This window comes from Salmo salar, chromosome ssa24 (assembly GCF_905237065.1).
Source record: "Salmo salar chromosome ssa24, Ssal_v3.1, whole genome shotgun sequence".
NCBI lineage: Eukaryota > Metazoa > Chordata > Actinopteri > Salmoniformes > Salmonidae > Salmo > Salmo salar.
In genome coordinates this window covers 4,145,709-4,170,495 of record NC_059465.1, presented here as the reverse complement: position 1 = coordinate 4,170,495, position 24,787 = coordinate 4,145,709, and the positions used below count along the sequence as shown (strand labels likewise).

General features: G+C 42.8%; 1 protein-coding gene across 1 annotated transcript in view; it reads left to right on the top strand.

The window, feature by feature from the left end:
• The window catches only part of col27a1b (collagen, type XXVII, alpha 1b), a 156,332-nt gene that overhangs the window by 114,965 nt on the left and 16,580 nt on the right, over positions 1-24,787 (top strand). Inside the window, exons 23-44 of the mRNA XM_014171199.2 lie at positions 4,234-4,287; positions 4,613-4,657; positions 4,827-4,880; positions 6,643-6,696; positions 8,646-8,699; positions 9,795-9,848; positions 16,251-16,304; positions 17,485-17,529; positions 18,017-18,061; positions 18,927-18,980; positions 19,903-19,956; positions 20,119-20,172; positions 20,403-20,456; positions 20,552-20,605; positions 22,048-22,155; positions 22,469-22,522; positions 22,843-22,950; positions 23,035-23,088; positions 23,296-23,349; positions 24,350-24,406; positions 24,519-24,572; positions 24,720-24,773. Coding sequence (XP_014026674.1) covers positions 4,234-4,287; positions 4,613-4,657; positions 4,827-4,880; positions 6,643-6,696; positions 8,646-8,699; positions 9,795-9,848; positions 16,251-16,304; positions 17,485-17,529; positions 18,017-18,061; positions 18,927-18,980; positions 19,903-19,956; positions 20,119-20,172; positions 20,403-20,456; positions 20,552-20,605; positions 22,048-22,155; positions 22,469-22,522; positions 22,843-22,950; positions 23,035-23,088; positions 23,296-23,349; positions 24,350-24,406; positions 24,519-24,572; positions 24,720-24,773 — 1,272 coding nt within the window. The remainder of the gene's footprint in view (positions 1-4,233; positions 4,288-4,612; positions 4,658-4,826; positions 4,881-6,642; positions 6,697-8,645; positions 8,700-9,794; positions 9,849-16,250; positions 16,305-17,484; positions 17,530-18,016; positions 18,062-18,926; positions 18,981-19,902; positions 19,957-20,118; positions 20,173-20,402; positions 20,457-20,551; positions 20,606-22,047; positions 22,156-22,468; positions 22,523-22,842; positions 22,951-23,034; positions 23,089-23,295; positions 23,350-24,349; positions 24,407-24,518; positions 24,573-24,719; positions 24,774-24,787) is intronic.

Sequence of the window (24,787 nt, the reverse complement as noted above, 5' to 3'; positions counted from 1 at the left end):
GTCACCAGAATAAGACCCCCGGAGCATCAAGCTCATCACCGTGCAGTTTCACCACCCTGTGAAGTTCATCATAACTTACATCTGTAGCCTAATACAGTAAATTGCATTGTTTCCCGAGTCATAGTGGCAGGATGACACACCATACCATTGTGTGACTCCAAGTTTACTTCGATATGGGCAAATATTGATACAATAATCATCATAAAGGCTTTTCCATCGCCATTTATCGCATAATAAATTTTACAGACACAAAAAGATCCCACCGCGTCAAACGAACAAATTATCTGTTGGCATTTCTGAAAAAGTATCCAAAGTTCCAGTTTCCATCACAGCTGTCGAGATTTTTTTTTAATGCGGCATGACTTTACTCACATAAAAACTGTGGATGGAAAGAAACCTAGTTAGTAAAGTACTTCGTTTTTACCCAGAAATGATTTCATATTAATATAAAAATGTCTGCATTGTGCCTTTAATACTGTAACGCATTAGGGAACTTTGATGCTGAATTGTTTATGAGTCATTGAAAAATATAGAGTGGGATAGTGATGTTTCTATTCTCTGCCAGGAAAAAGCCTTTAGCAAAAACCATACAAAAGTATCACAGATTTTTTTGCACGTTAAACTTTGACAATAGCGGAAGACATTCCACCAAATGTGTGTAAAAGCTGAGTGCTTTGTTGGCGCTCTTAATGACTTTTTGGAATGTTTTCTTATCACTCATTCTAAATAATAAAGACATTAATCATGTCACTCACTGGTTTCAGGAAGATAAGACAGTATACGAATTAGTCCGTAAGGGGACACGTCTTGGACACACAATGGAGCTGTATGAAAGTATCATTGCAAACTTCATCATTTGCACACATCAGTACAGACACAAATCAAGTCTTGAATCTTGGTTCTACTTACCGTATTATGTGTAGTAATGTAGATTTGGTAGTAGTGACTGTAAGGTACAATACTATGGTTCTACTCATGACACGACGGTAGTAGGCCTGATTACCAACAATGACGAGACAGCCTACAAGGACGAGCCAGGTGTGGTGCCAAGTAAACTCTCTCTCAATGTTAGCAAAACAAAGGAGCTAATTGTGGATTTCAGGAGGAACCAGGCTGGACACGCCCCCATCCTCAACAACGGGCCGCCATGGCGTACATATCTCAGAGAAGATTAATGTTACATGTGCTCCCTCTCCGGCCTCTAGGTCAAAAGGCTGCTCGTTATGGCGCACACCTGTCACCATCATTACGCGCACCTGCGTGTCATCAGACTCACCTGGAATGCATCACCTCCTTGATTACCTGCCCTAAATACAATTGAAGTCGGAAGTTTTCATACACCTTAGCGAAATACATTTAAACTCACTTTTTCACAATTCCTGACATTTAATCCTAGTAAGAATTCCCTGTCTTAGGTCAGTTAGGATCACCACTTTATTTTAAGAATGTGAAATGTCAGAATAATAGTAGAGAGAATGATTTATTTCAACTTTTATTTATTTCATCACATTCCCAGTGGGTCAGAGGTTTACATACACTCAATTAGTATTTGGTAGCATTGCCTTTAAATTGTTTAACTTGGGTCAAATGTTTAGGGTAGCCTTCAACAACCTTCCCACAATAAGTTGGGTGAATTTTGTCCCATTCCTCCTGACAGAGCTGGTGTAACTGAGTCAGGTTTGTAGGCCTCCTTGCTCGCACACACTTTTTCAGTTCTGCCCACAGATTTTCTATGGGATTGAGGTCAGGGCTTTGTGATGGCCACTCAGATACCTTGACTTTGTTGTCCTTAAGCCATTTTGCAACAACTTTGGAAGTATGCTTGGGGTCATTGTCCATTTGGAAGACCCATTTGCGACCAAGCTTTAACTTCTTGACTGATGTCTTGAGATGTTGCTTCAATATATCCACATAATTCTCCTGCCTCATGATGCCATCTAGTTTGTGAAGTGCACCAGTCCCTCCTGCAGCAAAGCACACCCACAACATGATGCTGCCAACCCCGTGCTTCACAGTTGGGATGGTGTTCTTCAGCATGCAAGCCTCCCCCTTTTTCTTCCAAACATAATGATGGTCATTATGGCCAGACAGTTCTATTTTTGTTTCATCAGACCAGAGGACATTTCTCCAAAAAGTACGATCTTTGTCCCCATGTGCAGTTGCAAACCGTAGTCTGGCTTTTTTTATGGCGGTTTTGGAGCAGTGGCTTCTTCCTTGCTGAGCGGCCTTTCAGGTTATGTCGATATAGGACTCGTTTTACTGTGGATATAGAACCTTTTGTACATGTTTCCTCTAGCATCTTCACAAGGTCCTTTGCTGTTGTTCTGGGATTGATTTGCTCTTTTCGCACCAAAGTAAATTCATCTCTAAGAGACACAACGCGTCTCCTTCCTTAGCGGCATGATGGCTGCGTGGTCCCGTGGCGTTTATACTTGCGTACTATTGTTTGTACAGATGAACGTGGTACCTTCAGGTGTTTGGAAATTGCTCCCAAGGATGAACCAGACTTGTGGAGGTCTAAACAATTGTTGTAAAAATTACTTGTGTCATGCACGAAGTAGATATCCTAACTGACTTGCCAAAACTATAGTTTGTTAACAAGAAATTTGTGGAGTGGTTGAAAAACAAGTTTTAATGAGTCCAACCTAAGTGTATGTAAACTTTCGACTTCAACTGTGTGTCACTCCCTTTGGTTCTGTTTATTTTATTAAAACACTCACTCCCTGAACTTGCTTCCCGACTCTCAGCGCACATCATTACAGAATGACACCTCACCAAAGGGAAGCATCAGGTGGTGATTTTTATTTGGTTTATTTTGTTTTGGAGGTGATGTCGGGTCCGGGTGTCTGAACCAGAGCTACCTGGGAGGCCTCAGCTGGTTTGTTGGGTTCCCCTGCCTCAACTGGCTCGACAGGTTTCCATACCTCAGCTGGCACGATAGGCTCCCATGCCTCAGCTGGCTCGATAGGCTCCCATGCCTCAGTTGGTGAACAGGTTACCGTGCCTTGACTGAGGCAACCGGGGAGGTCTCAGCCGGTTTATCAGGCTCTCACGCCTCAGCCGGTTTGTCAGGTTTCTGCGACTAAGCGGAGGCGACCGGTCCATGCCGGATCCCCGGGATTGTCCCTTTGGTTGGTGTCCTGCGGCCGGAAACGTGCGTCGGGGAGGGGGTACTGTCACGTGTGCTCCCTCTCCGGCCTCTAGGTCACCGGGCTGCTCGTTATGGAGCACACCTGTCACCATCGTTATGCGCACCTGTGCATCATCAGACTCACCTGGACTGCATCACCTCCTTGATTACCTGCCTTATATATGTCACTCCCTTTGGTTCCTTCCCCAGGTGTCATTGTTTCTGTTTCAGTTTCATGTCTGTGTGCTGTTAGTGTTTCTTGTTTGTATTATGTTCTGTTTATTTTATTAAAACTCACTCCTTGAACTTGCTTCCCGACTCTCAGCGCACATCGTTACAATGAATTATGTAACCACATGGACACCGTGGTGAAGAAGTCACGACAGCGACTCTTCAAGCTCAGGATTCTAAAGAAATTCAGCTTGTCCCTGAGGGCCCTCAGTGTTCTACAGGAGCACCATCGAGAGCATACTGTTGGGCTGCATCACAGCCTAGTGTGGCAACTCCACCACTGTGGACCGCAATGCGCTTCAGTGTGATGCGTGCAGCCGAACGCACCATTGGGTGCACACTGCCTGCCCTACAGGACACCTACAACACCAGGTGTTGCAGGAAGGCCAAGAAAATCATCAGGGACCCCAGCTACCATGCCCTGTTCTCCCCACTTCAATCAATCTGACACGGGCAGTACAGGAGCATCATCGCAAAAACTGGAAGACTGGCCAATAGTTTATACCCTCAGACCATCAGGCTGCTGAATAGCCACCACTAGTCAGCTACCTGCTCCCCCCTCCCCCTACTACTCCCCATATGGATATTCTCCCCCATCCCCTTAACAGTCATTACTCTGCCTCCCCTCAATGGACATTTATTTATTAATCACTGCTACAGTTGTTATGTGTATATACTGCTATTTCTATTTAGATTGTTTTTCTTATTGCCATTTTTATTATTTTATTAAAATTAGTCCTGCATGTTGGAGCTCGGAGCCTAAGATTTTCACTGTACCCTGCAATCACACCTGCAACCCTGTACATGTGACTATTAATCACTCTGAATCTGATGAAGTACTGTACTATGGTTCATGTTTATTTTCTGTTCAGGGCAGACCTGGAAGGCATGGATTCCCGGGGGAAACAGGAACCGAAGGATTGAAGGTCAGATCCTATTAAAATGATGCACCATTCAACTGGCTGTGTCTCTCTCTCGCCATCCGCCTGAGTCTATCACTATCACTGTCATCTGTCGTTAAACATGGTCTCCCATGCTCTCTCTGCCTGTTTCTCTTTTTCTCTCTTGGCCTGTTTCTCTCTTTCTGTCTCTCTTTATCCCAACCTGTAAAGTCTTATTTAACTGTGTAAATTTGACATACATTTTCTACTACCAGGTGAACTGGCCTCTCACCACATTCTCTCTGGCTGATCTGGACTTTAAAAAGGTCTGAATCTGTTTATGAAATGGTAATTCAGTCTTCTGCTATAGGGTGAGACGGGAATAACTGGAGAGGTCGGAAAGCTTGGAGAGAGGGTAAAGGCTTCTCTCTCTCTCTGTCTCTCTCTGTTTGTTTACTTTACTCTGTGTGTGTGTACTGTGTGTGTGTGTGTGTGAGTTTGTGTTTTTCTTTTGCCCCACTGCTCCAAAGGCAATGGTGTAAGTACAGGACTTTGACTGTCTTTTCCTGTGTTGCTCTCTTCAGGGACTTGTGGGTTTTATCGGGCCTATTGGGGAGACAGGTCTAGCAGGAGAAAAGGTTAGATCTTTACGTTAGACATTACAGGAAGACTTCTCATGTCATATATCTTATGTTGTCATATTGAAAGAGACTCTGATTCATATATGTTATTGTTCTACTATCCCAGCGGGCTGAACTGGTTGAGATTATGTTATTACAGACAGTTGTAATCTGGTTCTAATTAAGTAATTTCAACTAGTTTTGCTTGCTGGGATTGATTCCTGTTGATGTCTTGAGTTAATACAGTGCCTTCAGAAAGCCCTTTGACTTTTTTCACATTTTGTTAAATTGAGATTTTGGGGTTACTGTCCTACACACAATACCCCATAATGTCAAAGTGGAATTATGTTTTTCAAAATGTTTAGAAATGTATAAAAAATGTAAAGCTGAAATGTCTTGAGTCAAAGTGTTCAACCCCTTTATTATTGCAAGCCTAAACAACTTCAGAAGTACAAATGTGCTTAACTAGTCACATAATACGTTGCAGGAACTCACTGTGCAATAATAGTGTTAAATGTGATTTTTTTAAATAAAAATACATTTGAAAAAAGCAGACATTGAGTATCCCTTTGAGTATAGGGAAGTTATTAATTACACTTTGGTGTATCAATACATCCAGCCACTACAAAGATACAAACGTCCTTCTTAACTCAGTTGCAGGAGAGGAAGGAAAACACTCAGAGATTTTGCCTTTAGGCCAATGTTGACTTTAAAACAGTTACAGAGTTTAATGGCTGTGAAAGGAGAACACTGAGGATGGATCAACAACATTGTAGTTACTGCACAATACTAACCTAAATGACAGAAAAAAGAAGGATGCCTGTACAGAATTAAAATATTCAAAAACATCCAACAAGGCACTAAAGTAAAACTGCAATAAATGTGGCAAAGTAAGAACTTGAACCTGATAACAAAGCGTTATGTTTGGGGCAAATCTAACAACACATCCTTGAGTATCACTCTTCATATTTTCAAGCATGGTGGTGGCAGCATCATGTTATGGGTATGCTTGTCATCGGCAAGGACTAGGGAGTAAAAAGAAATGGAATATAGCTAAGCATAGGCAAAATCTTAGAGGAAAACCTGGTTCAGTCTGCTTTCCAACAGACACTGGGAGACAAATTAACATTTCAGCTGGACAATAACCTAGGCCAAATATACACTGGAGTTGCTTACCAAGATGACATTGAATGCTCCTGAGTGGCATAGTTACAGTTTTGACTTAAATAGGCTTAAAAATCTGTCAAGATTTGAAAATGGCTGTCTAGCAATGATCAACTACCAACTTGACAGAGCTTGAAGAGTTCTAAAAATAATAATGTGCAAATATTGTACAATTCAGGTGTGCAAAGATCTTAGACTTACCCAGAAAGATTCACAGCTGTATTCACTGGCAAAGGTGATTCTAACATGACTCAGGGGTGTGAATACTTATGTAAATTGAATATTTCTGTATTTAATTTTCAATAAATGTGCAAATAATTCTGAAAGCATTTTTTCACTTTGTCTTTTTGGGCTATTGTGTGTCAATGGGTGAGAAAAAAAAGATGTAATCAATTTTGAATTCAGGCTGTAACATAACAAGGTGTGGAATAAGTCAAGGGTTATGAATACATTCTGAAGGCACTGTAACTATTACCCTGGGTTTCCCCTGACCTTGTGACCTGACTAGGACTAACTCCAGGCCCAGAGTTTTTCCTGGTCAGGTCATGTGGTCAGGAAAAACTCCTGGCCTTACCTATGTAATACAGGGTCCTTATAGTTATGTTTGTTTTCCCAGGGGGACCGTGGGGAGATGGGCTTGCCTGGACCGCCAGGGGAAAAGGGGGCGATGGTAAGGAGTAAGTCTGGACCCCGTCTCTCTTCCCAGGGGCATTCAACTCTATATGGGTAGGGTAATGTTCCATGTGGGGGTCTAGGGTTAGGACAGGGTGTCATGGCTTGGCGATAAGGAATGGGGTACTAAGATAGGTATCATTGAAAAAGAGTTATGTTTTGAGCTTGTATATCTTGTATGAAATTACATTTTTGTTAGGTCATGCTGGCCGACTTCATGTTGAGATGAACTGTAGCGAGAATAGTATTTATGTTGGATCTAAGTGTGCAGAAGTTTCCAAATAAGTTATTTTTATATCTACTCTCAATACAAGCCTCTCAACTCAATACCCAGTATGGTAAAAGCAGAAACATTTGCTTACACAGCAGAAAGACAGCTGGAGGTGCCATATTGTTTGCGTCTTCAGGTAACTGCCAAAATAATGGAAACACTTGAGTTTATGAGTGATACAAAGTATATTGAAAGCAGGTTCTTCCACACAGGTGTGTTTCCTGAGTTAATTAAAAGCAATTAACATCCCATCATGCTTAGGGTCATGTATAAACATTTTGGGCTGGCCATTATTTTGACTACCATGGCTATGCCCCCATAGTATAACAATGCCCCCATCCACAGGGCACGATTGGCCAGTGAATCGTTTGATAAGTCACCAGATCTCAAACCAATTTAACACTTATGGGAAATTCTGGGGTGGTGCCTAAGACAGTGCTTTCCACCACTATCAACGAAACACCAAATTATGGAATTTCTCGTGGAGGAATGGTGTCGCATCCCTCCAGTAGAATCTATGCCAAGGTGCATTGAAGCTGTTTTGGCTTGTGGTGGCCCAAGCCCAATTAAAACACTTTATGTTGGTGTTTCCTTTATTTTGGCAATTACTTGTATATATCTTCACAACATATTCAAATCATATATTATTTCGGATCGGACGTAAAACAGGTCTGACTCTCTGTGGTCACTAAAGATTCCATGGCACGTATTGTAAGTGTAGGGGTGTTAACCCCGGTGTTTATTTATTTATTTATTTATTTCACCTTTATTTAACCAGGTAGGCAAGTTGAGAACAAGTTCTCATTTACAATTGCGACCTGGCCAAGATAAAGCAAAGCAGTTCGACAACATACAAAAACACAGAGTTACACATGGAGTAAAACAACATACAATCAATGATGCAGTAGAAAAAAATAAGACTATATACAATGTGAGCAAATGATGTGAGATAAGGGAGGTAAAGGCAAAAAAGGCCATGGTGGCAAAGTAAATAAAGTATAGCAAGTAAAACACTGGAATGGTAGATTTGTAGTTTGAAGAAAGTTCAAAGTTAAAATATAAATGATATGGTGCAAAGGAGCAAAATAAATAAAATAAATAAATACAGTAGGGGAAGGGGTAGTAGTTTGGGCTAAATTATAGATGGGCTATGTACAGGTGCAGTGATCTGGGAGCTGCTCTGATTTCTGGTGCTTAAAGCTAGTGAGGGAGATAAGTGTTTCCAGTGTCCTGGCTAAATTCCCAATCTGGCCCAAATACCGTCATGGCCAACTAATGATCCCCAGCTTCCAATTGGCTCATTCATCCCCCCTCCTATCCCCTGTAACTATTCCCGCGGTCGTTGCTGTAAAGGAGAATGTGTTCTCAGTCAACTTAGTTGTTTTTACTCAAGCTGTTTATTGTATGACAACAAACATAATGATGCGGCTATTGAGGAGAACTAGAGTAGGCCAGATACAGTATGTCTCAGTACCTAAACTAACAAACTGTCCAGTCAGCCACTTCATGCAGGCTAAGATAAGATACATTACATCAAAATTGTTGAACAGACAACATATTGTCAATAGTCACCAGTTCACTTTCAGTATTATTTAGAGTATGTAAAAAAGGGGTTAAATGGGTTTGAAGTATGATGGATGTCTTCATGGTGTTGTGGTGTTCTGTCTGTCTATCAGGGTCATCCTGGAACTCCTGGAGAGTGTGGCCCCTCTGGACCTCTAGGGATACCAGTAAGTAAAGCCTGCTCACTTTGCCTTTGTAGGACCGGTTCCCCGGATCCAGATTAAGCCTAATCCTGGACTAAAAACAACTTTCAATGGAGATGTTTTTGTTGTCCATGGAGTAGTCTTAAATTGGGTCTTTGAAACCGGCCCATAAGGTTATGGTACCATTTTAAACGTCCTCTGCCCTCTAGATTTACAACAAACCCCATCACACCAACACTACTCTAAAATACCATCCTTTGTAATTTGCGTTTGGCGGTCTAAGGCACTGCATCTCAGTGCAAGAGGTGTCATTATAGTACCTGGTTCGAATCCAGGCTCTATCACATCTGGCTGTGATTGGGAGTCCCATAGGGCGGCACACAATTGGCCCAGCGTCGTTCGGGTTTGGCCGGAGTAGGCCGTCATTTTAAATAAGAATTTGTTGACTTGCCTAGTTAAATAAAGGTTAAATAAAATAAAATACAGCACGGCAGAATGAACTCAGAAGTAAGACATCACTGCTGTAAACAGAAACTGAATCACAAACTGAATGAGACTTCAAGTTAGAACTTGTGTCCTATTTGGCACATCAGCTTGGCATAGAGTGAGTGTAGTTTATTAAAGTGTCTTTCAAGGTCAGACTAGAACTCTAAGTCTACTACCCATTCTGGCTCCTCAAAGGTCTGTTGCCTTCCTTGTTTGGAATCCAGCTACGTAAACATAGCCAATAAAGGTCTGTAATGAGGCCCACGTAGTGACACTGCTAAGTCCTTTTACTCTTCGCTCATTTGGAGACCAAAGACAGAGTTTTTCACGCAAGGGGCGGTTGGGAGAAATTCCTCCTAGCACATACCTCTGTTGATGGGGAGTGAGAGTGACAGGTGTTCTTTGAAAATAATGCTTCATCTCAATAGAATCTCTTTTACAAGCATGACTAAACACATGTCCTTCAAGTGCATGATCTCAGCTCTTTGGTCATGATAGGGATGAATGGCATTCACTAGCATCCTGGAGACCCAGTCCAACTCTCATTAGTCAGTCCTATAACTCGTCTCAGTGAGTGTTGTAACGTTATTGCCTTCCGTCATATAATTGTGTTGTATGTTCTTCCTCCTGCAGGGCCAAGCCGGATCAAGGGGTCTCGGTGGGATCAGAGGACTCAAAGGAAGGAGGGTAAGGAATAAGGTTTCCTTTTAAAGCATCTGTATTTTCTGCTATGAATTGCTATGGTTGTTATGAACTTGCTGTGTAACACAAGGTGGCATTGATGTGGATCAGTGGTCACCAACCTTTTCGGAGCCAAGATCACTTTCGCAGTCAAAAAGCAAGCCGAAATCTACCGCTCAGATAGTTTTTTTTAACATGACTTAAAAAAATGTAACATTAACCTAATAAAACAGTTCTGTAGGAATGAGGTTTAAGCAGTAGGCTTAATACATTATCACAGCATATTGGCTATATGCCTGGCCTGTCAATATTGTTAAGTTCAGAGTGTCGGGACTCTCGGGACTCGGGACTCTGACTCTCTATTGGTTACACATACTTTTGGCCTCCCATCCCATTCTAACCACCTCTCTCCGGCTTTGTATTCATGTTACCTGATGAAATTGCTGTACAATATGATCTTGTTGCCATCTGATGCACATTCAGATGTCATAAATCAGCACTGCAGAGCTCTCCCTGTACTCTGCCGTGCCTTGATTGTATTACTGTTGATGAAATCTGGAAATGTGCATGTACACTCTGGCCAATCTACTGTTGCTAGCCCCAATTCTGACTTATGCTCTAATATCTGCTTCACTGATTTCTGCTCCCGTAAAAGCCTGGGTTTTCTGCACCTTAACACTAGAAGCTTATTAACTAAAATGTATCAATTGAAAGTGTGGGTTCACAGCTTCAATCCAGATGTGTTGGTCATTACTGAGACGTGGCTAAGGAAGATTGTTTTGATTACTGATGTTAACCTTTCTCGTTATAACCTTTTTCGCCAAGACATATCTTCCAAAGTTGGGGGAGTGGCAATCTTTACCAAGGATCACCTTCAGTGCTGGGTTGTCGCCACGAAATCTGTCCCCAAACAATTTGATTTGCTGGTTTTATGTATTCAACTTTCAAATAGCTCTTTGTTGAATGTTGCTGGGTGCTATCGTCCTCCATCAGCACCGGCCTGTACCCTACCTGCCCTAAGTTCTCTCTTGGCCCCTTACACCAAGTCTGAATTTGTCCTGCTAGGTGACCTAAACTGACCAAGTCCTAAAGCAATGGAAATCCCAAAATCTTTCTCAGATTATTACCAATCCCACAAGGTATGACTCCAAACACCCAGAAAAGGCTAATCTTCTTGATGTTATCCTCACAAATAATCCTGATAGGTATATGTCTGGTGTTTTCTGTTATGACCTTGGTGATCACTGCTTTACAGCCAGTGTTCGTAATGGCTGCTCAGTGAAACGACCTGTCCTGATTTGTCATAGACGCGTACTAAAAAACTTGAATGAGCAAGCTTTCTTTCATGAACTGGCCTCTGTAAAATGGTATAGAATCAGCTTGATCCCCTCTGTCGAAGATACTTGGACCTTCTTTTTTTATATTTTCAGTGGTATTGTTAACAAACACGCCCCCATAAAGAAAATTAGAATTAAAAGCAGGTTCAGCCCCTGGTTCGACTGTGATCTTTCAGAGTTACTCCACCTCAAGAATTCCATTTGGCGAAAGGCTCAGCACATGCATACTCTGGCACTCGTTCAGGCAAATGAGAAATAAGTGCATTTAGGCTATCCGGAAGGCCAAAGTTAGTCACTTTAAGGAGCAGTTCTCTCTCTGTGGGTCTAACCCCAAGAATTTCTGGAAAACTGTTAAAGACCTGGAGAATAAACCCTCCTCCTCACAGCTGCCCATGTCCTATAAAGTTGATGTGGTTGTTACTGACAAGAAGCACAGGGCTGAGCTCTCTAATCACCACTTCATTTAAGCCAGGATTCCTATTTGACTCAGCCATGCCTCCTTGCCTGTCCAACATTTCCTCATCTCCCACCCCTTCTAATGCGACTATCCCCGATGTTTCTCCCTCTTCTTCCCTTGCCCCGCTACAAAGTTTCTTCCTGCAGGCAGTCACTGAGTCTGAGGTGCTAAAGGAGCTCCTGAAACTTGACCCCCAAAAAACATATAGGTCAGATGATTTAGACCCTTTCTTCAAGGTGACTGCCCCGATCATCGCCAAGCCTATCTTCAAACTCTTTAACCCGTCTCTCCTTTCTGGGGAGGTTCCCATTGCTTGGAAGGCTGCCACAGGTCATCCTTTATTTAAAGGGGGAGATCAAGATGATCTTAACTGTTATTTGCCTATTTCTATTTTGCCCTGTTTATCAAAAGTGTTGGAAAAACTTGTCAATAATCAACTGACTGGCTTTCTTGATGTCTATAGTATTCTCTCTGGTATGCAATCTGGTTTCCGCTCAGGTTATGGATGTGTCACTGCAACCTTAAAGATCCTCAATGATGTCACCATTGCCCTTGATTCTAAGCAATGTTGTGCTGCTTTTTGTATTGATTTGGCCAAAGCTTTTGATATGGTAGACCATTCCATTCTTGTGGGCTGGCTCAGGAGTATAGGTGTCTCTGAGGGGTCTTTGGCCTGGTTTGCTAACTACCTCTCTCAAAGAGTGCAGTGTATAAAGTCAAAAAAGCTGCTGTCTCAGCCACTGCCTGTCACCAAGGGAGTACCCTAAGGCTCAATCTTATACAGTCTCATACTCAGCTGGCCACTTGACGGATTTTGTGTTAAATGCTCGAGCTTTGATAACAAAATAGATCAGTTGGTGTAGCACTTGCGAGGCACTGCAGAGCTTAAATTGAAATAATTAGCTTTTTTATTTTACTGGACTGATGGTATCTGCATATAATGGTGATGGTGCTTTCAAGACAACTGGGAAATCCGAACAAAACAAGGTCAAATCATGATGTCCGTGATCTTCAGGTCGGAAAGTCGGAGTTCTAGAAAGATGCCAGAGTTTCCGACTTGGAATTCCGAGTTGGATGACTGTTCAAAACTATTTTTCTCAGTCTAATCTCATTATTTCCGAGTTCTCAGTTGTCTTGAACGCACTGAAGTCGGAAGTCGGAGAGTTCTGAGTTCCCAGTTGTTTTGAACACGGCATTAGTCTCAGTGGAGGGAGAGAGCAGCAGAGGGTCTGCCTCTCACGGTCCCTGCTCTGTCCTTCCTTTCCTCCGGTGATACTGACCAGAGAGATGGGATATCGTCTTCCACCTAATGGCGAAACTCGAGTCGCACCGTATCTGCCTCATGCACAATTTCATGTTGTTCCTATGACCAGAGAAAGTGAAGTATTCCTCAATATTAAAATAGACACGACGAGCTGCTGATAATAATACAAATGCAGGCCTATCGATACACTTGGCTACTAATTAATTGCAGCTGCAGTGTGAGTGTAAGTACGGAGAAGCACGTTTTATGTTTTGGAATAGTGTTGAATAAAAACATTGTTAAAAGTGCTGAATAAAAACTTTAACATGAACTTACTCATAAAAACAGCAGCTCTTTGCTGTATTATTTGACAGTCTCTCTCCATGGTCATGGTTTTAAAAGTTATCAAATCTTACGTAGGCTAGCATCAAACTTACCTGTGGCCGGGGTCCTGGAAGCTCTGTAGGAATGGTGATGTGAGCTATCCAATTGACCAGCGCAGTAGGCACCCAAGATTTAGCCACAGATCTCCCGGTCCACCGGGTAGGCAGAGTTTGTCTTTTCAGACAAAATAAATTGTTCAAAATGGGTACAATTTGCTTACCCGGTGCGCAGGGCTTCTGAATCAAGTGCATCTGCCGCCAACAATTGTGATCGGCCAGTTAGCAACCACTGATTTAGATGGAAATCTGGACACACCATTCATAGAACATTATACTGTAGATATGCTAGTGTGAGAGAACCAATATAGTACAACAAAGTACAATATACTGCCTGGGTAAAGGGTTACCTCACCATTTATTTCACTGTAGGACTGCTCAACTGTGTGACTGATCTCTCTAATATGCAGAAGTGGTATAATTTGGGGATATTCTTTAATAATTTTGCATAACTTGTTTAATATTCTAAGCATTCACAGATTGAATACTTAATAACTTATAATAGCAGTTAATTATAAAAAGGTCTATAAAAATGAACCATAGAATATCAATGCAATTAAACTCAGATGTGGCACATTAAGCGATGGAAAAGGGGCAGAGATTCTTTAGTGGTGAAACAATCTTCTTACAGTATATACGTAGATCAGTATTCATAAAGTACCTCCAATACAGATTTACCCAAACCCTGCCAGACAGTGATATCCTTTAGATCAGCAAAGCATCACCAACAAAGATCTGCAATGACTCCGGAAGCCACTACCACAACAGCCTGGGGAGAGAGATGATAGATTCGGTATGTGTCTGAGAAAGAACGAAGTGAAACAATCATATGTTATATACGGCAGGGAAGTACCACAAACAAAGATCTGCCCTGACTCAGACCCTGCCAGATAATACCACAGCAGCACTGGGGAGAGAGATGAGACATACCATTTCTGTCCCAACAACAGATAGTACTGTTTACTCAATAGCGTCATTCCAAGTCCTCCTTTGTTAATTGTGTGTTTGCTGCGTATGTTGAGGTTGGACAGACGAAGCCAGTGAGGCTTTAAATTAGGTTAGAGAGGAACAAGTAGGTTATACATTCAGCTCTGTCGTGGACTCTAACCCCCTCTGGTGTGAGTTATCTTCATGACTCTTCAATCCTCAAGGGATGCATTTCGTTGAATCCTATGTGTGCAATTACCAAGCACATGTTGGCCACCTTGAATCTTTGACCTCCACCATACATCCAGTCTCTAAGACCAAGAGCCGTAGCATTCACAGAGATGAAAATGAACGAGGGACACAGTCTAGCAGTAACACATGGTCTGGTTGACTAGATACGATGCAGAACGAATCATGTCATTCCCTGTTAGTGGAGAGAATGGACCAGTGTAGTGAGGGAAGAATCGTCAGCATCATGATCATCTCTGCTCCAAAAGAAACAGGACCGGCCATTTCCCATCAATCAAATGTATTTCTAAAGCCCTTTTTATATCAGCAGTTGTCACAAAGTGCTTATACAGAAACCAAACCTATAATCCCAGAGAGCAAGCAATGCAGATGTAGAAGCACGGTGGCTAGGAAAGACTCCCTAGAAAGGCTGGAACCTAGGAAGAAAACTAAAGAGGAACCAGGCTCTGAGGGGAGGCTAGTCCTCTTCTGGTTGTGCTGGCTGAAGATTATATGAGTACATGGCCATTAAGTCTAGATCATTCTTCAAGATGTTCAAACGTTCGTAGATGACCAGCAGGGTCAAACAATAATCACAGTGGTTATGGAGGGTGTAACAGGTCAGCACATCAGGAGTAAACATCAGTTTGCTTTTCATAGCTGAGCATTCAGAGGTCGAGACAGCAGGTGTGGTAAAGAGAGGGGGGGGGGGTCGAAACAGTATGTCCGGGAAATGGTAGCAAGACCGGGGGAAAGGTTAGGATTCCATAGCCCCAGGCAGAACCACAGAAACTGGATCAGCAGCATGAAGGTGGATTGGGAATGGGGACAGCCAGTACTTGTAGTCCTGAGGCATGGTCCTAGGGCTCAGGTCCTCCAGGAGAGGAAAGAGAGAGAGAGAGATGGGAGCACTCAGCACACTGTATTTACATTCTTGTCTGTTCCTGTGCCATGCAGTACAGTACCACTCCCAAGATCACTGAAATGTCTTTGGGGATATCAGGGCTGTTCTAGCAGTACTATCTACTCTGAATCCAATTCACTGTTGGATATGGCTCCCAGACCTCCTATTTCCCCTGTGGTTATCCATCTATCAACTTTTCCAAGTTTCAGAATAGTATCTAATCTCCTATGTACTCATGCTAGATGCCTGAAGCACATGGATAGAATTTCTTAAATTCTTTATCAAAATGAATAGGAATTTGTGAAACCATTCAATTATATGACTACGTTTTTCCACAGTGATCCTAGTATGGAGCCGTATATGCATTCACATCTAATTGGTAGGGTCAGATGGAAAGGTCATGACGGGATTAGTCAGCAGTCAGATGGAAAAGGTCATGACAGGATTAGTCAGCAGTAAGACTCTAGTCTTGTAAGGTCATGTGTTCTCTGTGTGGCACTGTTCCGAATGTTCAGTTGAATACCATGGTCATACAATAGCTGGTCTTGGAAAAAAGAACATAGACATCAGTGTGCATTGTATAGGGAAAACCACTAGCGTTTACGGAACCAACCACAGTCACATCTCCCTCTGTCTCCAATAATAACTCTTTCTTCTCAGTAACCACGGATTTGTGTTTTTAAGCAATTTCCCAAATGAACACTGCCATTAGGATGGGAACATTTAAGTGTGAACATTTAGATGTTTGTTAAAGCCTTTCTGATTGAAGAGCCCTTCATGGAAAAGAGAATACTTCATATTTCATGAATTAATCTCACTTTCTGTCTCTCTCTCCCTCCCCCCCTCTCCCTCCCTCCCTCTCTCTCCTACAGGGTCCGAGGGGTCCTGATGGTCCAGCTGGGGAGAAGGGGTCAGTTGGTGGAAAGGTGAGGATGAAGTTCAAAGCTCATATGTCAAAGGCTACACTATTAATACAGTATTTCTGCTCCATAGCTCCACTTCATCTGACCTGACTCACTTACTGAATGCTACGACTTCATCATTCCTTTACGGAACACACTAGCCACAGCCAATGGAAAACATGGATACTGCCACAGCTGCGGGAAGATGTTTTGAGTTGGGAGTGCCTTTATAAACGCATATCATGCAATTCTTTGTCATTTAGGCCTATGTGACAACAGACATTATCAGAATATTTTTTTATACTACACAAATGACTGAAATGAGTGGCTTCTCTAACACTGTCAAACAGATCAATACAAATGAACTGGTCTTGACCTGGCCCGGGGCTGATGAAAAAAAGGGAGACACAGATTGTACAATATTAGAAGAAAATATACTATATATTATAGGCTACTTAATCAGCTTTCCAGGGGCACTGACTCACCCAATGATGAAGATAGCATGAAAATGCGTAGGCTTCTGACTGGTGATGGTCTCAAGATGGGCCTGAGCTACTTTCAAAATCAGTGAGTTGTTGTGAAAGAAAATGGTAGCTTCGACTGACAGATTAGTCTTCTCTTTTCAGCAGTAGGCATTTGCTCTACCAAAATTGTATTTAGAAATTTGTGAAAGGCCTATTGCTATTCACTGAAAGTGCAAAGAGAAATAGAATACATAGAAAAAATCCATAGAACGAAAGTTCCCCTTCAAGTCAGGACTGGCAGCCATTTTGAATGTACCAGTCAAATTGCCAGGGTGAGCCAAAACCCTTCTATGGATTATATTTCTATGGCTGCAACACAACAAGCTGTTTGATATTTGGCGAGCATGCTGCCCAAATTCAGTCAGTGTTCAGACAAGAGTAATTATACAGTATAATTTGGCAGAATTATTTCAATTTATCAGGGGGTGCTGCAGTACCTTCAGCACCCCTAGTTCACATGGCTATGGACTGCAATGCAGCATTGGTTTAGGTTTTAAATTGATACTTAAATATGTACATATAAGAGTTTTTCAATTGGCTTTGTTCACACGTTTTGAAATAGTTTGATTATTTTCAACATCTGAAGGACACTTTTTACACAAGGGGGGAATCTAAGACAAGAGCTCTTGGGTGTAAAGTGTGTGAAGCTGTAAGGGAGATTGACAAGTGTTTTCTTACAGGGTCCTGATGGTCCACCAGGAAAATTTGGCTTCCCAGGGGAGATGGTACGTAGAGGCAATTTCAAGATCACTATGTTTTAATAACTTTTTGCTCATACCCTCCTACTCCTGGCTATGTCCAACTCATGGGCTTTTGGGTATAGTCTTTTCTACCTTACTATGCATGTTTACTTTGCATGCTTTACCCCTCATTTAGTGTTCACATAATTTCCTGGCTGATAATGAATAATGTAGGACTATGAGTGCACATTCATATCATGTTCAACTTGTTAACACATTTTCATTAGAGGTTCCAATGGCCCAATGGCTCATTTAGTTAGAGTGTGATGCTTTAAAGTTACAACGCTAAGGTTGTGGGTTTAATTCTTGTATGGGACATTCACACATACTAAATACATGAATTGAATGTTAACCGTGTGTCACTTTGGATAAATATGTCTGCTAAACAACCATAATGTTTCTGCTTAATGACCATATTATGTGCTTGATATTAATTTCAACCCTTATTTCTCTCCATGTTATTTTGCTCCAGGGAAATATTGGGGAGCCTGGGGAAGCTGGGCCTAAAGGATTTCCAGTAAGTGATTGGGGCTAACAAAGTGCTCTTTTAGGTTAATCATGCCTTTAGGGTGGACACAGGTTGGAGGGGCAACCATTAGCAATGGAAAAAGAGAGGCTTGTGTGTAGCATGTAGGGCATGCAGTTGTATAACTATTCTCCAGGTCGTTGCTGTAAATGAGAATGTTTTCTCAGTCAACTTACCTGGTAAAATATGGGGGAAAATATATAAAGAATATCGGGAAAAATATATATAAAGAATATGAAGTTGAGAGTTGCTATGGGTTTGTGGACAAACATTAGCTATGGGAAAAGGGAGGCTTGTGAGTAGCACTTAGTACATTAAAGCTGTGTATGAGTAGGCCTCCCGAGTGGCGCAGCGGTCTAAGGCGTCACTACAGATCCGTGTACAATCCCGGGCTGTGTCGCAGCCGGCCACGACCGGGAGACCCTTGAGGCGGTGCACAATTGGCCCAGCGTAATCTTGGGTTAAGGGAGGGTTTGGTTGGCCTGGGATGTCCTTGTCCCATCATGCTCTAGCGGCTCCTGTGGCAGGCTGGGTGCATGCACAGGACACGGTTGGCATTTGGACAGTGTTTCCTCCGACACATTGGTGTGGCTGGCTTCCGGGTTAAGCAAGCAGTGTGTCAAGAAGCATTGCGGCTTGGCAGGGTAGTCTTTTGGAGGACGCATGGCTCTCGACCCTTGTCTCTCCAAGTCCGTACGGGAGTTGCAGCGATGGGGCAAGACTGTAACTACCAATTGGATAACATGAAATTGGGGATAAAAAGGGGTGGGATGTGTATAGTGGAAATGGTCTGTCTTCCTGTGCCCTTAGTTAAATGCTATCTGTGTTTATAACAACTCGGTTTATATTATTTCAGGGTCGCCAAGGACTCTCAGGACCTCCAGGTGCCAAAGGAATAGCAGGAGAGCTGGTAAGTCCTTTTATGTCTAAATATTTGTAGGGTTTATCTGCCAAATCCTTGTCAGTCCTAAGTGTCTCTGGCCCAGCCAGGGATATGGGAGTTATATCCTGTGTTTAAATTCCTATAGAGCTCAACACTTAATGCCACATCAGGTTAGCATTATATTTCACCTTCAAGCCAGAAAGCTGTCTTTGATTTCATTACTTCCCCTAACTTTGTTTACTGTATTGTCTCCATACAAATACGCTTCCTTGGGTTTCTCTCTACTGCTCTACTTGAAATCAGGGGTTATTGGATCCAACCAACATCTTAGAGAGGAAGTGACTAGGGGAATTTTCCCAAAATATCTGCATCGCCATGTGTTGTAAACTTCGGTGTGCGTCTACAGTACGTCTTCATTCCGACACCTCAAATGGTGCAGCATCTGCTGGTTGAGTAGCCCAGGGAAGCCTAATCCTGCATTATGGAGAGAGAGAGAGATACAGTGATACTGTAAGATAAGATGATTTACTCAGAGCTTCCTGCAGAGGCAGAGAAGCAGCTTTATGTGAACATTGGGTTTTTTCCACCACATAGCCTACAAAAGCTTTGGCTCTGTGTTCTAAGTCTCTAGCAGTAAGAGCTTATATGGATCTCAAGTCTAGATTCATTTATCTCCACCACTCCATGTTTTACCCTCAACGTCTCTTTCACATTTTCATCCTCGCTGCCCCTTTCACGTTATAATCCTTGCTGCCTGTTTCACATTTCTATCCTCGCTGTGTTCCCTTACATTTGCTTATTATCTACAATGTACTTAGTTATTCTAGTGTAGTTTTTATCCGCAATGTACTTAGTTATTCAAGTGTAGTTACTATGATATAAGGGCTGCATAGGCCTATGTATTTTTGTGTTCAGTCATCACTACACTGCCTCTGTCTTATCATCTTAGGGACCAACTGGGCCACCAGGAACAATGGGTCCCCTGGGACAGATGGGCCTCAAGGTAAGTTTCACCACACTCCATAAACATGCCAAACGGTAGTATTGTGGCTTCTAAAGGTTATTGTAATTGCTCGTGTACTGTGCCATTCACATAGGCATTGGTCACTGGAGCCTGAACACTATCTGTCTAATTTGATTGTCAATGGGGATTTTTCTATGACAGGGTCCCCCTGGAAAGGTTGGGGAGTGGGGATTGCCAGGAGAACCAGGAGAGAAGGTAAGATAATACCCTCAACTGCTCAGAAAAATAGTTGATGTATTCAACAACACTTCTATCAAGGGTCACTCAACATCTCACTTCCAATGCCATAACTTACAGAACCAGTAATAGTCTGTATATCAATCTACTGTATGCATGTCCATAGGCCACACAATCCATGTGTTTAGTGTAGTATTGACCTGTGTTAAGTGTCCATGTGCTTAGTGTGTTATTGATCTGTGTGACAGGGTGCCCTTGGACCAGCAGGTAACCTCGGAGAGCAGGGCCTCATCGGACAGAGGGTGGGTACCCCAAAGTTCACTTGTACCCATGTTGGTGATTCTTCTAGTAGTAACTTTGACCTTATTAACTTGTGCTGAACCCTCCTCTTCTTCAGGGTGAGATGGGGATCGATGGGGAGGCTGGACAGAGTGGACCGGATGGACCTAAGGTAAGAGATAACACTATGGTAATAGGATCCATCACAATGACTAACTTGAGTTGAAAGTCTCGGCCAAGAGTTGACAGTCATTGTCTCTTTGGCTGTGTTTTCACAGCCACCCTAAGAAGGTGATATAAATCGGAAGTCAAAAGACCAGATTCCATGTGTTTTTTGATGTTTCTGGAAAGATTCTGGAAAAAATCAGATAGGTATCAGATATACAGATAATTGGCAAAAGATGTGAATTGGGCTGCCTGTATAAACTTTGACATCAGTGGACAATTTTGGCGCCACCCCTTTTTCTCCCCAATGGGTAGTTACAGTCTTGTATCATCGCTGTAACTCCCGTAAGGACTCGGGAGAGGCGAAGGTCGAGAGCCGTGCGTCCTCCGAAACGCAACCCAACCAAGCCGCACTGCTTCTTGCCACAATGCCCACTTAACCCAGAAGCCAGCCGCACCAATGTGTCGGCGGAAACACCGTGCACCTGGCAACCGTGTCAGCACTGCCCCAAGCCCGCCACAGGAGTCGCTAGTGCGCGATGGGACAAGGACATCCCTGGCCGCCAAACCCTCCCCTAACCCGGACGACGCTGGGCCAATTGTGCACCGTCCCATGGGTCTCCCGGATGTGGCAGGCTGCGACAGAGCCTGGACTCGAACCCAGAATCTCTAGTGGCACAGCTACCACTGCGATGCAGTGCCTTAGATGCAGTGCCACAGCTACCACTGTGATGCAGTGCCTTACACCCTTGTATCTCCAAGTAGGATTCAGCCGTCTGATAGCCAATGATTTGTAAATCCAAAGAGGGTGTTTTTATGATAACTTTCACTATTTCAATCAGCCATTCACAAGAGAAGGCGATTCAAACCTTTATCAGATCATCAAAGCTATATTCATATGAAGCTAATGAACTGTACTGTACACTTAGCTGGAATGACAGTTATTTTCAGTCAGACTCAAGTACTGTATATGTACTGTATGCTGTTGACACTGAGTGAAAATAAATAGGCAGCTGGCCTATTGTGAGCTCTTCCGTCTGTCAGGAGTTCTTATAGAAATACAGTGGTGATTCAGAGAAGCACAAGGAGCTTTCATATCCATCTGAGCCAAGCTGCTGGATAGTAAGTGTTGTGTTGTGCATGAACACACACACATACAGAAGCACTTGCTCGCACACACGCGCATCATCATCCTCTCTCCAGCAATCGACATATTACCAATTGTCAGTCAAACGATGCTGGACAACTCTACTATGAGTGCAGTGGATTAACGCCTTAAAACTCACAGATGCAAGTCTGTACCATATTCAACTGCTGTTCACATGGAACACTTCTCCACGTCAGCCTTCAAAGTTATTTGAATATTTGTTGCTACCACCAAGATCTACACCAGTGAAGTATTGTATCTGGTCACGTCTGAGTGCATCTTCCCTATGGTTCTGTGCTCAGGGCGAGAAGGGTGACATGGGACCTGAGGGGGGTAAAGGAGAGAGGGGTGAGATCGGACTGAAAGGAAAGGAAGGATCTCCTGGACCTCCTGGCTTAGTGGGCTTGAGGGTGAGTGTCCAAATGTAGGATTATTACATTCCGAAATGTAACCTTACATTTCCTGTAGTTGACTCCCAGGTTCACTTAAGTCAGACTGATGACTTAACTCACTGGTTGTGGGATGAACAATGTCATCTACTATGTGCCAAATACTGTACGATTCATAACACTTCTTTGTCTCTCCAACAAACTATTGTTTTACTTTCTTTGAGTAGAAAGCAAACTGCTTTTGACAATGTTCTGACCATTGCCTTGTCTTCGTCATATGCTATTATATGTTTATTGCAGTTCAAGTAATGGTTTATTGACTCATGTCTTCCAGGGTCAGGAGGGTAAACCTGGCAAGTTTGGTGAAAGAGGGAAACCAGGGGAGAAGGTATGTACTGTATGTCTGCTCAGTGCCTGCAGTTATTCAATAGGCCTCCGTCTAACACTCGTTTAATTCCCTGAAACCTGTTAGTCGTTTTACCATAGTCTTGTTTTGTAAAGAAAGTTTGATGACCGCTTGTGATTGTGGTCAACAGACATAAGGGTCAATGGCCTTCCAAGCCACCACACTATGATTAAAGTGCTCAGCCAATGGGCAGTTTTAAAATGGACAGTTGACATAGTAAAACTATCCACACGCCACTTCCTAGTGACTGAAAGGTGACCTTGCTAATTTTGTATGCCTGCTCTATGGCGACCCTTCTCCAGGGCAGCAAGGGTCATATGGGTCACCTGGGAGAGACTGGGCCAATCGGTGAACAAGGAGAGGCAGGATTTGTCGGGCCGAAAGGATCGAGAGGAACCATTGGACCAGTGGTAAGGCTCTTCTACAGATCTGACTCTGATGTGGAGGTTTCTTAGTGCTGTAGGTCACTAAGACTGATCATCTGATGTTCACAGGGTTCCCCGGGTAGAATGGGCCAACAAGGCGAACCAGGCATGCCAGGATATGAGGTAAGAATGACTCTTATATCATTGAATTAGGTGTCTTTGACTGAATATTACTGAGATTTTTGTAGAATCTAGAAAAACTAAAGATAGTCAGATGATTGATCAATAGAGAGCGTTGTCGTCTGTGATGTTTTGCACAATAGGTTGCCCAAACTAAGTCAAAAGTATTGAGTTGTGCTCCGTGATGACTTACACTATCTGTTATTTTAGGGCCACACAGGACGACAGGGCCCACTGGGACCTCCTGGACCAAAAGGTGAAAAGGTACACTTCCCACAGTCCTGTCTGTTTGTAATAGCTCTCTCAAATTCTACTATCCAAGTGAGTCTGGACTCATGGCCTATAAAGGTTTGGGTTTAGTGATGACTGACCCAACACTGTCTGTTATTTCGTCTGTCTGTCCTATGGTCAATCCACATTATGTCCCACATATCCTGTTTAACAAATTGGTATGGCTAGTCTTTCTTGACTTGGTAGGTACAAAACTTTAGGGCCCAGAGTTTCTCCTGGTCAGGTCAGGTGGTCAGGAAAACTCCTAGCCCTACCCATTGGTAATAGCTGCATGTGTGCATACACTGAGAGAGTCAATCTCACTGCCTGTGTTGCTGTTATAGTTTGATAATCCTGCAAGAAGTGATCAAATATAATTGTTTGATGGCATGCACCAAGGCACATCTCATTAACTCAGGGGACATGCTATCAAACGTAGCTCATTGGCCACAAACTGCTTTGGAATACACCATGTCATCATTATTCAGCAGATCAATCATGGTTCAGTTGTGATAAATAGGACTTCGATATTAAGCAGTTTCCTGTTTACCGATAATGATGAACTCATAATGACATTTGACAACCTTGCTTACTTTCTAATGAGACCCAAATTGTGCCACTGCTCATAAATCGTTAAGTTTTGGATCCCTTCTCCCCTGTTTCCTCTTCTATATCACCAAGAACAATCACAGCACATGCACTATATAATACTACAAGCATCCCACATCATTCATCAGTCCCTGTAAAGTCACTGGAACGTTTAATGCAATCTTGATTCCATTTAATTGGAAGCTGCCGGTTACTGTCAACAAAAGCCCTCGATTTATTTGAATACTCCATTGTTTTGGAATCCAATTAAATTTCACCTTACACAGTCTCAAGTTCAAGTTTGAAGTTTAAACGTATTATTCTGGAGGCAAATTGGTTTTGCTGCAATGATCATACATAAAATGCATAAAAAACTACATTTGTTTTCCTGTATAATTTTTTCCAGGGGGAACAGGGGGAAGACAGTAAGGTGGAAGGCCCTCCTGGTCCACAAGGTGACAGAGTGAGTTCCTCACATCATGTATCCCTCCGCCTACAGCAGTGTTTGGTGTTGGTGTGCTGCTGTAGCTAATTATCTATATGCTTCATTGTGTATGTTTCTCATCTGAATCAAGGGTCCAACTGGAGACAGGGGAGACCGAGGAGAACCAGGTGACCTCGGATACTTAGTGAGTGGGACGTCGTTTGATGTTATTCTTTCATTGGCCAGGATATACTGTATAAAACAGGGGTAATAACCAATCTAGTAAGAAAGTTACTTTACTTGAATAAACTTGCTTCATGCGTGGAAATGTTAACACACGTCTACTTCTCAGGGCCAGCCAGGAGTGGATGGAGAAAGAGGCAAGGCTGGAGCAACTGGACTACCTGTGAGCCAATGGTT